At 43.7% G+C, this 16,694-nt stretch overlaps 1 protein-coding gene across 1 annotated transcript in view; it reads right to left on the bottom strand.

The window, feature by feature from the left end:
- The window catches only part of HEPHL1 (hephaestin like 1), a 78,251-nt gene extending 62,042 nt beyond the window's left edge, over positions 1-16,209 (bottom strand). The window contains exon 1 of the mRNA XM_026452320.1: positions 16,040-16,209. Coding sequence (XP_026308105.1) covers positions 16,040-16,209 — 170 coding nt within the window. The remainder of the gene's footprint in view (positions 1-16,039) is intronic.
- Between the last annotated feature and the right edge of the window lie 485 nt (positions 16,210-16,694).

Genomic DNA, 16,694 nt, shown 5'->3' with positions numbered 1-16,694 from the left:
AGGAAGGAAGGAAGGAAGGAAGGAAGGAAGGAAGGAAAGGAAGGAAGGAAGAGAGAAAGAAAGAAGAAAGAAAGAAAGAAAGAACGAAAGAAAGAAAGAAAGAAAGAAAGAAAGAAAGAAAGAAAGAAAAGAAAGAAAGAAAGAAAGAGAAAGGAAGGAAGGAAGGAAGGAAGGAAGGAAGGAAGGAAGGAAGGAAGGAAGGAAGGAAGGAAGGAAGGAAGGAAAAGAAAAGAAAAAGTTGATGTAGAAGACATTTTAAAGTTTTGGCAACTGGGCACCCACACTCCACTCTTTGAGGAGTGAGGAGTGTGCCGAGAGCGGGACAGCACACCTTTCCCACTCTCGTTCTCTGTGCTTTGGGTGTGCTCCATCCTCCAGTCCCACTGATGGAGCAAGTGCCTCAGGCTAGCCCAGGAGCATGCCAAGTTTCTCTAATAAGCTGTTGTTAGGGCAAGAATTGTGATCCAGGCCAATTGATATCATTCATCCCCCAGCCAGCCTACTCTGGGCCACTATGATTAGTTCAGGGACAGCCACAGTGTCTGGTTGGTTAAATCTGAGAAAATTTAGGGACTTGTGAAGCATCTCTTTCTTGTGTACTTGGAACTGGGACATGAGTCTGGAGCTTCAGGTCACCATAGAAGGAAGTTTGTCTGAGTGTTGTTTGTTCCTCTAATCTCTTAAATTTCGCTATTGACTTTTTCCCCTCTAATCAACTCCTACTTGTTTTCATCGTCGTATGACTATTTCTTTTCATTTTTTTTCTGTTTTTATTTTATTGTACTTTCTATTCTTTCACTCAGTTCCAAGAATTCAATCATTCGTATAATTTATTCAAAAAAATGTGTTAAGCACCCGTCGGGAAGCTCTTCTCTTTTCTACTTTTCTGTGCCCCTAATATTTTTTCTGTTTTTCTTTTCTCTTTCCCAATTGTTTTAAAAGGAAACCTATCCCAGCCTTTCCCAAAGGAATTAATGTCTAACAGAGTATTCAAGCCACCCACTCTGGGCCAGAATGAGCAATTCATGCAGTTCTGTTCATTCCAGGTCCACCGTGAGTGCCTGGGTAATTCTAAGGTGGGTAGACCAGTTGGATCTAGAAGACTGTAGAAGCTCTGTTCTATGGCATTGGAGCCTGAAAAGTTGTGAGATGACTCAGGCCTCCCAAATTGCTCCAGAGTGTCCTGCAGCAACTCTTCCCATCCCTCACCTCCCTCAGCATAGGGCACAATGATCCTCTCTGATTCTTCTCTCCCTTCTCCAAGTCAGAATCCCAGGCAGATGCCTTGGTCAGGCACCCTTGTCTAGTCCCAAGCCCCAGCCTCAGACATCAGCAGGTAGAGCTATAAACTCATAGACCCTTGGGGTTCAGCCTTTAACTGTACCTCAGTTGCATTCCTATTCTGTCCAGAGACAGACCCAGGGACAGTGCTCCTTCTGAAGTGGACATATTTCCTGGACCAAAGTATATAATGTTTGTACTCATGTATGACTGTGTCACCCTAATGAAACAAGCCCTTAAGGGCTTCCGTGAACTTCAGGCATTTCAGTGGTGGTATAAAAGAAAAGTAATAAATAAAATTAAATTTAAAAGAGACTTTCATGACCACTCTGGAGACGGACCAACGGGAAGGCTCTGCCTACCTTTGTCATAGACTCTGGCTGCCCCCATCACCCTGCCTGACTCCTTTAAGAACTCTCCCAGAAGATCCCATGGGCATTGCCTCTGTTTCAGTCTTGGTTAAGCTTGAAAAACATTCTGCTGACTTCCAACAAGTACAGATTGAGGATTTATAGCATGCAGAGTACTGGGCCAGATGATTTGAGTGCAATAATTTAAAAGGTACAATCTCTAAATAAGTATGTTTGTAGTCAAGAGGAACAAAGCCTTCGTTACCTGCACAAAGGAAACTGCTAAGAATTGTAGGAGCAGAACATGTTATGGATATTTAGGACAGAGGGAGAGACACCTCAATACCTTGCTCAAGTAGAAGGAATAGCTTGAGAAAGGTGTTGAGGTGAGAGAATTAGAGGTCAGTTCAGGAGGTCACAGGCAGCTTTGTAGGACCAGAAAATTTGCTAAGAGTGAAACTGGAGAAATTTGAGTGCTGGGCTAAGGCATTTAGATATAATTATATCTTCAACTAAGAGCTACTGAAGATTCTTGAACTGATGTATTTGACCAGATCTGTGTCTTGGGAAGACAATTTTGTAAGGATCCCATGTCTGATTCCTCTTCATCATACCTGCCCACATGATTTTTCTCATCTGCTTCTGCTCACTGGATCAAGCCCCTTCCTTCCCCTCCACCTCTGAACACTGAGTCATTACATCTGTATGCTCAGAAGGGCTCTGTTTAACTTCATGCCTGATTTTGGGGGGAGGGTGTTATTCCTTAGTATCTGATTCAGCTGGGCCTCCTACTCCCAGTGACCCAGGGTGGCATCTACTTGCCTGTCTAGTCTGGGACTTTCTTTGGTGAAGTTTTATTATCTTTCTTTACCTAAATGTCATCTTTTCTGCATTGCTCTCCCCTCTTTCTGACAAGGTGCAGACCTGCTGACAAATAGTGTTTACAGCCACATTCCTTTGTTGATGGAGTCATGCCAGGTCTGATAGCCTTTGTATTAAATAATGAATCTTTGTTAGCTTCATTAAGGTTGGGAAAAACACTATAGATCAAAAAGATAAAGAGATCTTTTCAGGGCTTCATCTTCATTTCCTCAAAGAGATGATCACGTTAGTATACAGTGACTCAGGCGCAAACTCCGAAGCAGCTCCTACTCCAAAGCTCCTAAGCAGTCTTAGTAATAAATGGTGGCTTTTCCCACCCTGCAGGCTTTTCAGGATGATGGAGCTAGAGGTCAACATGTGGGGTAGCCTGGAATCCATCCCTGCATGGAGCAGAAGATGGGAACAACCCTAGAAGGTGGAAGAATCACTTAGGCAGACGGAGGAAAGGGCACCTGAGTCAAGCTGGGGAGAAGGATCCACAGGTTCAAATCAAAGCAGAAAAAGTCCTGTTTGAAGCAACAGCTTTTCTCTCCAGCCTCATTTCCTCCCTGTTTGCCCCAACTCCCAGGTCCCCGTGCTTCTGCCAGATCAGACACTTTCTTCTTGGTACACACCATGTCCTTTCAGCATTTTAAGACTTCTGCGCATTCTTTTTCCTGGGCCTCCAAGGTCTTCCTCATTCTCTACTTGCCAAGCACCCTTTGAGGTAGGTTCACACTCTTCCCCTTTCCCTCCTCTCTACCTACACAGTGCTCTGTTCATGTGCTAATAATGGTACTCACCAAAGTGTGTTACAGTGAGATATGCACATCTCCAGTTTGTGAGCTCATTGAAGACAAAACCCCTTTAAACACCCTTTTTATTCCTAAGCCCCAGCAACTTGCCTTACAGAGTTGGTGTTTGATGGCTTTGGTACTCAAAAACAAACAAACAAGTGTGAGTTTGTCCCCACATTGGCAAGCTAAAGCTGGGATAGTGTTGCAAACTCTATTTGCTGAAAAGCATGGATTGCCATATTTGAATACCCTCTAGGTCCAGGATAGCCAATAAATTTTACCTTGTGCACCAAATCTGCTTGGTGGCAATTGCTTAGAAAAGAAGTTGAGGTTGAGTTAATGAGAGAAGAATGCCATGATCCACACTAGATGTCTCCTGTGGATATGAGGCTGGGTCACTCCAGGCATATAGTTGCTCTTCTTGCCCTACACAAATGGCCAGGCCACACAGTACTCCAGAGTCTTCGGGTCCTCTCTACACCCGGATGACACCATATCTTACTACTGGGAGAACACACACTGAGTTGTTTTCTCACAGTGGCAACGGTTAGGGAATAAGCCACCCATATTCATTTACTAGGCCCTCCTTCTAACCAAAATACATAAGGTATTTATCTAATGATTCCTGGGTCCAGGGTACAGTTTGTGCCCATCAGAAAATATCCAGTGAACATCTCTCAGAAATTCAACATATGAACCTTTGTTACCAGCAGCAAATTCATACGGGCCTGCAGCAACCTAAATCCTTGCCTCCTCAGAAGAAAGAATTCAACTAAGGGGCATAACGCAGAAGGAGAGACCGGGGCAAATTTTAGAGTAGGAATGAAAATTTATTAACAAGCTTTAGAGTAGGAACAAAAGGAAGGAAAGTACACTTGGAAGAGGGCCAAGCGGGCAACTTGAAAGACAAGCACGCGGTTTGACCTTTTGACTTGGGGTTTTATACGTTGGCATACTTCCGGGCTCTTGCGTCCCTTCTCCCCTGATTCTTCCCTTGGCATGGGTTGTCCATATGTGCAGTGGCCTGACAACACTTGGGAGATGAGCATGTGCAGTGTGTTTGCTGGAGCTGTACGCATGCTCACGTGAGGCATTCTTCCCTTATCGGTGGAATGTCCCTGGAAGGTTATATACCAGTTAAACTCTGCCATTTTGCCCCTCAATGCACTTGCTTGAGCCCATTTGCCTAACTCCTGAGATCTTATCAGGAAGCTGCTGATGACCAGTTTCAGGTTTTTTCTATCTATAGGGAGACTGTCTTTCCCTGGCACTGACTGTGACCAATTATTATTTTAGAGAGACAGTTAACAACTGCCTGCCCATTGCCTGATGGTTACCTGACATTCCTGGTCAGTCAGACCCCCTCTCCTGCCCTGCTCATGCCTGACTAGCTACCTACTATAACAATCTTATAGGCTTCAGTTTGCTGGGTATGCCTCCCAAAAACTGTTGGGACCTGCTAACAAATGGGGTTTACAGCCACCTTGACATTTTCTAATTTGTAAAGTGAAGCATACAGCATAGCAAAATTAGAAAGAAAAGAATTTAAAGAGAGCACAGCCAGGTTTAAAAGTCAAGCTTAAAAAGTGATTATCACTCCCGCTCTCTAACCAGCTGAGGTATCCAGCCTGCCCCAGACCACCTAATAAAACCATAAGCCAGGTCAAAACTATCAGCAACAAAGCCTCTTTTAACGAAGCAGGCCTTGGCCTCAGAGGTTGGAGAATCCCCCAGGGTCTTCAGCTGAGCCAGATTAAGGGATAGAGCAGTTGGGTCTTAGATCTAAAGGGCACTGGAACATCACTGGGGAGCTGGAAGCATTGCAGGGTGAATAAAATTCACTGGAAATGGCATTGAAGGTGGAGAAAATTGCAGCCCCTGGAACTTCTGTGGGGTAAGCATTATATGTCATTGGAAAGGAGGCTTTGGTTAGCTGTTTGAGATGGGGTTTGGGAGGTGGTTAAAGAGACCCCAAAGGTTATGCTCGAATACTAACAGGTGGCCACAAAAATCTATTCCAAGGAGAATTGGTCCAGTGAACTGTAGAGTGGACTGCTTTTTGCTTGCAGCAAAAGGGAGGTAAGAACGGCCGCCACCAGGCCACTTTCTCCTCTCCTCAGTACTCAGCCTCTCCTATAGATAAAGGAGATCCATGTTATTTATCTGCCCAGAGCACACGATTATTAACCTTCCCAGGGTTAACCCTATCCCACCCTTGATGTGGAGTCCGTGGTAGGGAGGAGGTCCTGGGACAAGAAGGAACCCATGGGTGTAGAACCCCCATGGAGAAGCCAGAGATGGGCCTGACTAGAGAAGAACCCCAGGAATCATGGGACAAGACCTCCCAGAGGCAGCAGCAATGCTTTCTCTCCCCCAACTACTAGGTTCAGCTTCCAACCCAAACAATGTGATCAAGACAGGAATCCTGTTTTAAAAATTAGAGAATGGTTTTGATAGCAAAATCCTGGAAAGACCAAAATGTTCTTCAACTGCAGCTGGGTAAATAAATGATGGCATTCATGCCACATACCCATAAGAAAAGAATAAGGTGGTCTACAAGTACTGATATGGCATGATCACCAAGACGCTAATAAAAAAAAAAGCAAATTGCAGAGCCATATGTAAAGTATTATCCCGTGTGTGTGTGTGTGTGTTTAACGATGCACATTTACCTATATGCAAACAATACATCTGGAAAGTGACCAGGGAAACAAAGTGTTGCCTCCAGATTATGAGACTGAAGCCACAGGTAGGAGGGAGGACAGATGAGAATTTTACTTTCATTAATTCTCTTTTATACTGTTGTGACAGGAGGGGCAGTTATTCTATACCTACAAATTCAATACTAAAAACAAGCTCATATTTTATTGGAAAAAAGAAGTCCCAGGCTGTTTGGCCACCAAGGGGCCAACATTCTCTTGCATGCCTTCTATTTCTAAAATCAAAACTGCCACAACAAAGGGTGTTGTTGGATTGAATTGTGCTCTGCAAGGGGATTGGCCTCTGGAGCAGAGAGCATGGCATCTGCTCACTGAGTTGGAGGGAAGAGAATCCCTGCTCAGTCTCTGGCTTGCCAACTCTCCTCTCAGGCATTGAGGCTGAAGCCTTGGGCCTGTCTATCAACTCTTTGGGTCTCTTGTATCCAAGCATCCACCAAGCCTGCATGTGTCTACCCAGGAGCAAGAGTTAGCCCTCTCCCATTCTATAAAGCAAAGACTTACACTTCCCTGTGCAAGAGAATGGGATATAAAAGTTGGGATGCCTGACCCTGGACCTTTTAATAGAGGCTGTTACATTTCTCAGTCCTTGCTTGCAACTTGGAATAGTCATGTGACATAATTGTAGGCAATCAGATGTAAGCAGAAGTCATTCAATGATACTTCTCCAGGTGTAGCTGGAAGACACCCTTTTTATCCTCTTCTCTTCCCTTTATTCATGCCTGAAATGTAGATATGATGACTGGAGCTCCAGCAGCCATCTTGAGATAATGAGGAAGAGGATCACACCCTAGGGATGGTCAAGTGAAAGCCAAAAGGAACCTGGGGCCCAGTTGATTGCCAGCCTCTGGCTCTCTTTTATGTAAGCAGTAATAATAAATCTTTAATCGATTTAAACCACTTCTGTTTTTTAGGATTCTGTTAACAAGTACCTGAATACAACTCCTGATTGAACAGGCTGTTCAAAAGGAGAAGGAAGAGGAAGAGGAAGAGGCAAAGGAAGAATTGAGTCATCCCCAAGCTTGCTAATAAGCCTCAGATTTGCCCAGTTTTATAGCTGACAATGGGTCACCCAGTAAGGTGGCACAGCAAGGATTAATTCAGGATCTCTGGTATGCTCTCTGGGTTCAGCCTGATGTGTAAAAAGCTATAATATAAAACTATTCTTCATAGGATCTTATCATTCTAACAGGCCCTGCAGGGAAGGATGGACATTGGACTCTACTTCTCTACCCTGTTCTCCCACCATGCACATGAAGACACAAAAGTATACACACATGCAAATGCATGTGGAGCACACATCTCACATCTTCACATATGTACTGCTGCTTTTAATCTGCTAAAATGTCCTGACCTGACCCCACCTCTGCCCAAGACCTTTCTCCATCACCTCCACAAGACTAGGTCTTACCATGAGTTATTTGGCAAAGGCACCCAAATAAGAGACAAAATAAGTATCAGGAGGGGCAGTGAAGTGTTTGCTGAGTCCCTGTAGAGACTGCAGCATTTATTATATATGCTTCATATTTTGGCACTGAGTTATACATTGACTGTTTTTCATATTCCTGGACATGTATCAGTCTTATCACCTATACAGCCAATAGTCACCCCAAGGGGGAATTGGGTTTTCTTTTTTTTTTTTTGAGACTGAGTCTCACTCTGTCGCCCAGGCTGGAGTGCAGTGGCCGGATCTCAGCTCACTGCAAGCTCAGCCTCCCGGGTTCACGCCATTCTCCTGCCTCAGCCTCCGGAGTAGCTGGGACTACAGGCGCCCGCCACCTCGCCCGGCTAGTTTTTTGTATTTTTTAGTAGAGACGGGGTTTCACCGGGTTAGCCAGGATGGTCTCGATCTTCTGACCTCGTGATCCGCCTGTCTCGGCCTCCCAAAGTGCTGAGATTACAGGCTTGAGCCACCGCGCCCGGCCTGGGGTTGGGTTTTCTAAAGCAGTGGTTCCCAAATGTCCACCCATATACCACTTGCATCAAAATCATTTGGAACATTTGCCAAATTTTTATTCTCAGGCGATGGAATCAGACTTTCTACTGGCAAGACCATGGCATCTGTATTTTTCCTAAGATCACCAAATGATTCCTGTAGTAGAACTTTGCAGGGCTTGCCTATTCTAATTCTTCTTTCCTCCCAACCACAATGATTCTGCTTTTGCAAGTTAGATGGGCCGTAGTGTTCTGGCAAATGGGCTGTGAGTGGAAATGCTATGTGTCACTTCTGGGTCGGGGCATTTAATTATTATTGCAAGACCCTGTCCTCCTTTACTGTGGGAGGAGCCTCCTGCTTAGACAGTGAAGAGAACCCATAGCTTCCTCCTTGTCCCAGAACTTCTTCCCCTTCACTGACTCCACATCAAGAGTAGGACAGGGTTGACCCGTGAAGGTGCCCTAGGAAGATACTTAACACAAAACAAAAACTACAGTAACTGATAAAAATTTATTGAGGCTGGGTGTGGTAGCCCACGCCTAATCCCAGCATTTTGGGAGGCCAAGGCAGGAGGATCACTTAAGGCTAGGAGTTTAAGACTAGCCTGGGCAATATAGTGAGATCCTGTCTCTATTCTTTTTTAACTAATAGGAGAAAAAACCTTGAAAGTAAAAAAAAGAAGTGGGAAGGGATAGAAGTAAGAGAAGAGAAAGCAGTTTGTTTTAGCGTCTACATAGCAAACCAGCCATTGAGAACATATTATGCATTTGTAACAGTAGAACAGAAACTCCAGCTCCTTTGAGTTCTATAAAATGCAAATTTGCCCGAGAAACAAAGTAAGGAAGTAACTTCAAGGGAGCCATCCCCATGAAGCAGCCTCCATTTTAAATAGAGTATATTCATTAGAATGTCACATTGGTGAGCCATCTGTTGTTCATTGCGTAGCCATGGCGAGGGGCTGAGCAATCACTATCCCTCAAGAATATTTTCAGTCTACATTCTAACATCTTGACTCAAGATAAGGAGGTGTCTACTTCCTGCTGCAAAGGAACCCAGTGAGTCCAGGAAGGTTAACATTAGCAACTGCCTTAAAGACAAGATGGGGACTTGGAACATTACATTGCCAAGTGCCTGGGGCAAATCCTGTGGAGGGAGATATCTTCCAAAAGCAGGGGACATTAATCATTATCAGAACAAACCTGCCCTTGGGAATCCCCTACGCAGTGCAGAGTTGGACTTCCAGGTTAGATTCTCAGGAGTTCGTAGCTTGCAGGGGTGTAAACCACACCAGCAATCCCATGACCCCTGCATCTTTTAGAGGGATGTTTTCCGATCGCTTCCTTGGAGCAATTGCTGATCATCTACTATGTCTGGAACATAAAACTAGAAGCTGGGGCCGAGATGTATTAATCTCAGTCCCTGCATGCAAGAGTTTCACCATCTAGTTGGGAAACAAAACATAGGCATTTGACAATAAACACACAGTTTTACAATGTTAACTGCCAACTCTACTGTCCAGAGCCCATATGTCTGTGGAGAGGGCAGGGAAATACAGGATGAAGATAAACTGCAAAATAACATTAGCAGAGAGTGTGGTCAGAGCCAACCTGTGAGATCATAATATGTCACAATAAGGACAAGAAATATTGTCTGAGCTTGAGAAGGAACATTCTTCACCAAGGAGAAAAAAGGATGAGATTGAGACAAGTGCCACTTGTCAAAAGGAAGGGTGGAGACAGAGATTGCACATTCAATTTGGTGAAGCTGCACCCTCCCTATTAGATTAACATTTTTTAAGAGCATCTGGAACATCTGGATGATGTGCTTCTTTCACTCTGGGTCCTCTGGCACCACCTATGTCTTGGGTCCTTGCTTTTTACTCTTCATTTCCACAGAAGCCCTTCAGCGCATACACAAGGCATTTTCAAAACAAATGGCATGATAAGGGGGAAGGAGAATGAGCTTGAATCCCCTCTCTCACTTGCTGGTTGTGAAATGGGGAAGAGACTTAACCTCTCTGAACCCAGTTTCCTCTGCTGTAAACTGGTGACCGCGGTAGAGCTATCATAAGGATTCAGTGAGAAGAAGTGGAGCCCCACACGCAGCAACGGGGAGAGTGGTGCTGAATCAATGACATTTATGATTATTTCTGGTCAAGTGTAAAGCTTTGTTAGAAAAGAGGAAAATGTGACTAGCCAACATCTTTCCCCCGGGGCCCCTGCTCTCCAGAGAACCCCAGGAGACAGCAGAGCTACCATGAGAGCTGATCAAGTGCTCTCAAGCGGCAGGCACTGTGTCTGAGTATCTGCAGATCCTAAGTCCCAAAGATAACTCCAGAGTCCTCATCCACAGAAACTTATTGGAAAAATGGGTCTTTGCAGATGTGATTAAGTTAAGGATCTTGAGATGGGGAGATCACCCTGGGTTAGCTGGGTGGGCCCTAAATGCCATCAAAAGTGTCCTTATAAGTAAGAGGCAAAGATAGGCTAGACACACACACAGAGAACAAGATGATATGAAAATGGAAGCAGAGATCAGAGTGATGCAGCCACAGCCAAGGAATGCTGGCAGATACCAGAACCTGGAAAAGTCAAGGAATGGCCCCTCCCTTAGAACCTCCAGAGGCAGTGTGGCCCTGCCAACACGTTCAGTTCAGACTTCTGGCCTCCATAACTGGGGGACAATAAATTGCTGTTGTTTGAAGTCACCTAGTTTGTGGTAATATGTTATAGCAGCCACAGGAAACTAATACACTCTCAAAGCGAGTACTATCGCTAACCCCGTTTTACTGATGAGAAAACTGAGGCAAAGAGAGATTGAATTACTTACCCATAAAGTGGGACAAGAATTTTAAATGTAACAGTTGATGCCAGAGCCCCATACTTTACCAGCAAACTGGTCTGCCACGGCATCTCCCTCAGACCAAGGCTGGGCTACACTTGACTAGGGAAATCCTCCCGATGCCCCCAATCTCCCTCTCAGGTACAGAAGATTGGTCACCCCACTTCATGGTGTGCTAACCTTTTAAAGTGATGCACGGAGCATAGTAAATACTCAGTGACACTTAGCTAACTTATTATACTGTCAATGAGTTATCTTTAAGATCCTGCTAACCAGGCCTTGGGGGTCCATCATATGGAGGTGGGAAAAGGAAGATGGGGACTAAGAGGATGCCTGTGAATCCTGGAAAACAGGGAGAACTGAGGTGGAGGAGGGTAGCAGGGACTGCTAGCTGCCTTGCAATATTCATGCTCCTCTTCTTTCTTAGTGTCAGAGGCAAATTCTATCTTTATTCAGGCAGAAAAGCACACAGCTGAAAGATTATATTTTTTCAAGTTCTCTTATTATCCAATGAGATGTAAGTAAAATCAGTTGGGTAGGGTTTCAGTGAGAACCCTTTAAAAGGCAGATGCAGCAAAAATTGTTCTGCTTCTACCTTTTCCCTTCCTCTCTTTCTTCCTGGAATATAGACATGATGGCTGGAGATCCAGCAGCAATCTTGTGACCATGAATGTGCTTGAGGAGGGAAACCACACAGGGTTTAAAGCACATAAATTAAGGATGGTGGATCAGAAATATAGAAAGCCCCTGAGATCCTATTATACCATCTATCCCACCAGCCTTGGACTGCCCACTTCCGGATTCTTCTACAAATGAATACAAAATCCTAATTTGTTAAAGACATTATACTCCAGTCTCTAGTGGCAGCTAGAAACAATCACTCACTGATATAGGGTATAACAGCAGCTCTAAGAGATTCATATGGCATCAGTCTAAACAAAATATTTTTGGTGCTGATAAGACAGAAGTTGAGGTTTGAAAGTTATCATTTGTTTAGACTATGCACTAACCAGATGATATTCTTTTCTTTATTTCAAAGCTCACAAAAACCTCTGTCTCCTCCCTGCTTCCCCTCAGTTGGTCCTTTTTTCAGATAGATGTGTGAGTTCTCTCTCACACCCATCCTAGGGCCTGCTTCTTAGAATAGTCAAAGCCCCTTGCCACCCACTGGGCTGATGCAGTGATGTGGCTGGATCAACTAACAGACCCTACAAACTTGGGGTGTGAACAGTGGCTAGCCTCATTTATGTTTAAGCGCAGTTCCACCCATGAGTTAGCATCCATGAAAACCCTGCATTTCACTGGGAAGAAAATGCCAGAATGTGTGTTGATTGTCTAATGGGGTCTATGGTGAGAACTGTGGCTTTAAATAAGATGACCCCACTCTAGTTCCATTAAAGACCAGGTTTCACCACCAAACGCACACCTTAATTAAGCACTTTATGAGCCTGAGCAGGACTGGTATAAATAGATCAAATTACTGACACCATCCCCAGGCAACTCAAAGGAGCCTGGTGCCCCCATTTACTCCAGGGAGGAGGAGAAGAAGTATATTTTTCTGGAGAAAATATTTCTAAATAGAATCTAACTCCTAAATCCTATACTTTCTAGGAAACATTAGTGATTATAGACTCAATTATATTTTTGAACCCTATAATCAAGCAAAGGTGCCAAGTAGGAAAGTTAAATTGTACCATCTAAGGGCTACAGAGTCTCAGTGAAATGATTTCAATTCATTTCTGATCTCATCCTTGTGCATCAGGATGTGCGTAACTTTGGTTTCCAAATGTTTTTACATTACAGAAACTTTGGCACCCACCATCTTTTTTCCCAGATTTTTGCCCATTCCCCTTATTCAAAGATGAAACAACCAGAACAACTCATTTGATAAGGTGATTCGTTTTTACTTCAATGATTTGGAATGCCTGCCCTGTGCTAGATCCTCCATGGGATACTGTCAATGACAAAGCTCATGTAGGGAAGGGGGATTATTAAATTTATGCCCAAACTTCTTATCTATCATCATGGTGTTTTACTGCAGCTGCAGACATGACTGATGTACATCAAGCAATTAGAGGGCAATGCAGAAGGAAGAAAATGCAGTGTCTAAGTTCATGATAAAGACCCCAAGCTCCATGAGTGGTTAGGAAGGAAACAGATCAGAACAAGCCAGGGTCATGGGGGAAAGCTTCATGTATGAAGTGAGGAATTGGAGATAATTCTTAAAGGACAGGGGAAAAAATGGAGAAAGAAAAATACAGATTACTTCAAAAGTTGTCACATAGGTCCACAATCAGTCCCACGTCTTCTCTAACTCTAATTTCTAGGACTGAACATTTGCAAATCATCTCTCTCCTTTCATTCACCGTTGCAAAAATCTTTCTAGAACTGGCAAGTCAGGTAAGATATTTTTTATTCAGTTTCAAAATTGTTTCTAATGCTTTGGCATTACACTTCTCTAGTGACTCTATGGATTACATTTCAACTCCCTTCTTACACAGATTAAAGAAAGTGATATTCAGAGAGATTATGTGACATGTTCAAGATTACACACCAAGTTGGGCAAAGTAAGTGCTAGAAGTCAGGTCTCCAGATTTCTATTTCAGGTTCTTTCCACTCATGGTGGAATTCTGAGCACCTGGCTCTCCTGGTCCTTTAAGTATCAGACATTTGTCCAAGTGTGAATATCCCAAATAGCAGATTGTCCTCGGAAAGGCAGCCTATTCACCCTTCAGGAGGCTGAGTGAGCGGCATGATTACATCATCCACGATGGCTCCTTGCTGCTCCTCAGGAAATGGCACAACACAGAGCACACACACTGAACTCCACTTATGTCCCAGTCACAGCATCTTCACATACACCCAGGATGTGTATCTTGTGGTCCACAAGCAATGTCAGCCACCTATGACAGCCCTACCTTTTTAGGAACTTGCCTGAGCCACCTACCACGACCACTAGCACTGATGGGATTGCTGATAAAAACAAGTATCCACTGCATACTCACCTGGATTTCCCTTCCAAGAGTTAGCAGTCAGTCTGACACAAACTCTGTCCCTTTGTATACCAGAAAGAAATGTTTGGGGACCTTGGCATTCTAGGTATGACACCTTAGCATACCAGTCGCCTCTTAGAACAAATGCACTCTCATATGGGACCATGTATTTTGACATCGTCTCACTCAAATCTGATGCCAAACCATCTGTTTTCATCATGCCTATTTTCTTTTTCACCATAGCAAATTTTATGTTTTATTGTACTTTCATCAAAGCACCATCTTCTGGTTGAAACGATCAAAAGAGGCCCCAACTTCTTCCAGCAACCCCCTTTGTGAAAACAGCATTGTGGTATTTGAGTATTTATGATTCTTTGGTGTTTTGAATGAACCCAGATAACTTGTTTGGTCACTGACTGCCAGTGATCCCTTTCAATATGCTTCTAGGAAGAGTGACAAAAGAGACTAAATGTGCCTTTGGCAAAAATTAGGACTTTCTGGAAAGTTCTTATTACTGTGATCCCTGGCTTCCCTCAAAGTTGCTTTAATTTACTGGGGAAGGATCACCTTTACCAAGAAACAGGTTGTGTAGTGAAAAGAAATATGGGCTGTGGAACCAAAGCAATGTGAGTTTGGTGCTACCATTTACTCTATAAACTCTGGCAAGTATTTAACCTCAGAGCCTTGGTTCCTGGTTCGTAAAATGAGAAAAATACCTGCAGGCAGTAATGAATTGAAAAATCCCTCATAGAATTTTTGGGTCAGAACATATGCCCATACACAGTTATAGTGACATGGGCATTTTAGGAAGAAGACAGAATTTCTGTGTGTTAATCTTATGGAAAGGCAATCCAGTATCACATTTAAACGCTACATTCATTACACTCAGTGTACACATTTTCAACATTCTTATCCCCAGTAGCTGCTCACATTGACCATTTCCTACTGAGCCCTCTCTGAGAATAGCAGAGCTCTATTTGTAGAGAAGGCTCCTGGCATTTTGGGTACCCTTTCAATCCCATAGCTATTCATCACAGTAAAGACACCACCACCAATGGTCAGCAGATGTGGGATTGAAAGCAATCAAGAGTCTCCTTTGGAAATAGCCCTGCAGATATTATATTTCCTGGTACAAAGCTTAAGGAAAAGTCTCCTTGGCAGCTTGTCTGGCATAGGCTTTATCTTTGGTAAACAAAACATGACTATACCACCTTTGTGTTGTTAGAAAACTTGGAAGTTGTATTTCCAAGCCAATTGGATCTTTGGTCTTTCCTCAAAGACAAGGGGCCCTGGCTCTTACAGACTTGTTGGTAGGCCCTGTGCTGTTCCTGAATTTTATCAACTAAACTCATCTTTAGGAAATGGAACATGGATGCTGAATGCAATGGGTTCTGCCTATCAGAAAAGAAGCAAGCATTCAAATATCCAACAGAGGTTGCCAAAATATCTCAAAAGATGTTCTACTAACCACAAAGTTGAAAATAGCATGGCAGCTTCTGGAGTCAGGAGGTGACTTCAGAGGGAGATCCATGAAACAAACTAGATAGTTAAGATATTAGGCCCTGGAGGGGGCAGGGAGCAAGGGTTATTTTCTGCCCCAAATTAAAAATCAGGAACATAGAATACCGTGGCGCCATCTCACCTAGCTATGCTATGGGTTCTGGGATAAGATATTGCCCTTAGCATGAATGACTTGGAGCTGGAATAAACTTTTTACCAGTGAAAGAGCTATCTCTAAGTAGACTCAAGGAAACTCTGAAAATAGCAGGCAAATCTCCTGTGACTTCCCTCTCTTTTAAATATTGAAAAACATGGCTTAGCATACTTATCTTCAATTATGATGTTTCATTCCAAAAATACAAACTAAGAAAACACTGCGTTTTAACAGTAAGGAATTCTTGAAATTTCTCAAATCTTCACCCCAAGTGTTGTCATTTAAAAACAAAAACAAACAAACAAACAGAATCCCCCAGAAGTTACTAGTAGTGCCTGGTGAAAATTGTTAAACACCTGGTTGTGTATATGCCTCTTCACAGGCAAGGCTGTTAATAGGTGGCTCAACAAATATATGGAGCTATGAATATCTCTTCCAAATTTCATACCCATCCATACTAGGGCTCTTCAAGCAAAAAAAAACAAAACATCCTCTCTTGGTCTAGATCAACTCACCCCAATTACAAGTACCCAAGAAATACAACCTTCCCCATGCAGTGTCAAAAAGAGGCCAAACCTGGGAGTCAAAGAGGACCCTAAGTTCACTCACTTGTCTTCCGTGAAACTTTTCCCAGTAATAACATTCTTCCCTTGGGGTACATAGTTCCAGTATTCTTCCACAATCCCAATGTAGTATGTTCTGGTAACTGCGCCAACCAGCCCAGACAGACCCAGGAATGTGAGGAGAAAGATGCAGCCAGCCAGCTGCTTCCGAGGCATTTGTGGATGTAACTCAAGCAGGCAGGCAGCCTGCAGAGGGGACAAATCTGTTGGTCCCTCCCCCTCACTCAGCTCCTCCTCCTCAGGTAGCTTGGGGTTGGGGCAGAGGCAGAGGTTGAGTACTTGCATAAGCAAAGCAAGCTCGATGGGGGTGTTGCTTTGACAACAACACTTTTGCCAGCCATCCAAGAAATGTGTAACTGGCTTATTTATTTACTGCCCAAGCCAACAGGCCTGTTTCCGTACGTTTCGGTACCGTGCTCTGACATCAGTCATTTGTCAGCCAGGATGACAGTATGACAACTTGGGCTGATGGCTTTCCCCCACCCCTTCTTCTTCTTTTCTTTTCCACACCTCTTACAGGAGCACATTAAAATCTGAAAAGTGAGCTGGCCTGAGTGGAGCATCAGGAAATACTCCAGGCACTAAAGAAGGCCTCATCTCTGCCGGGATGGTAGAGGAAGTGACATAATCACCATCCAGCT

This window comes from Piliocolobus tephrosceles, chromosome 13 (genome assembly GCF_002776525.5).
Source record: "Piliocolobus tephrosceles isolate RC106 chromosome 13, ASM277652v3, whole genome shotgun sequence".
Lineage (NCBI taxonomy): Eukaryota > Metazoa > Chordata > Mammalia > Primates > Cercopithecidae > Piliocolobus > Piliocolobus tephrosceles.
Note: the sequence above shows the minus strand (reverse complement) of the source record. Positions and strands in the feature narration are given on the sequence as shown.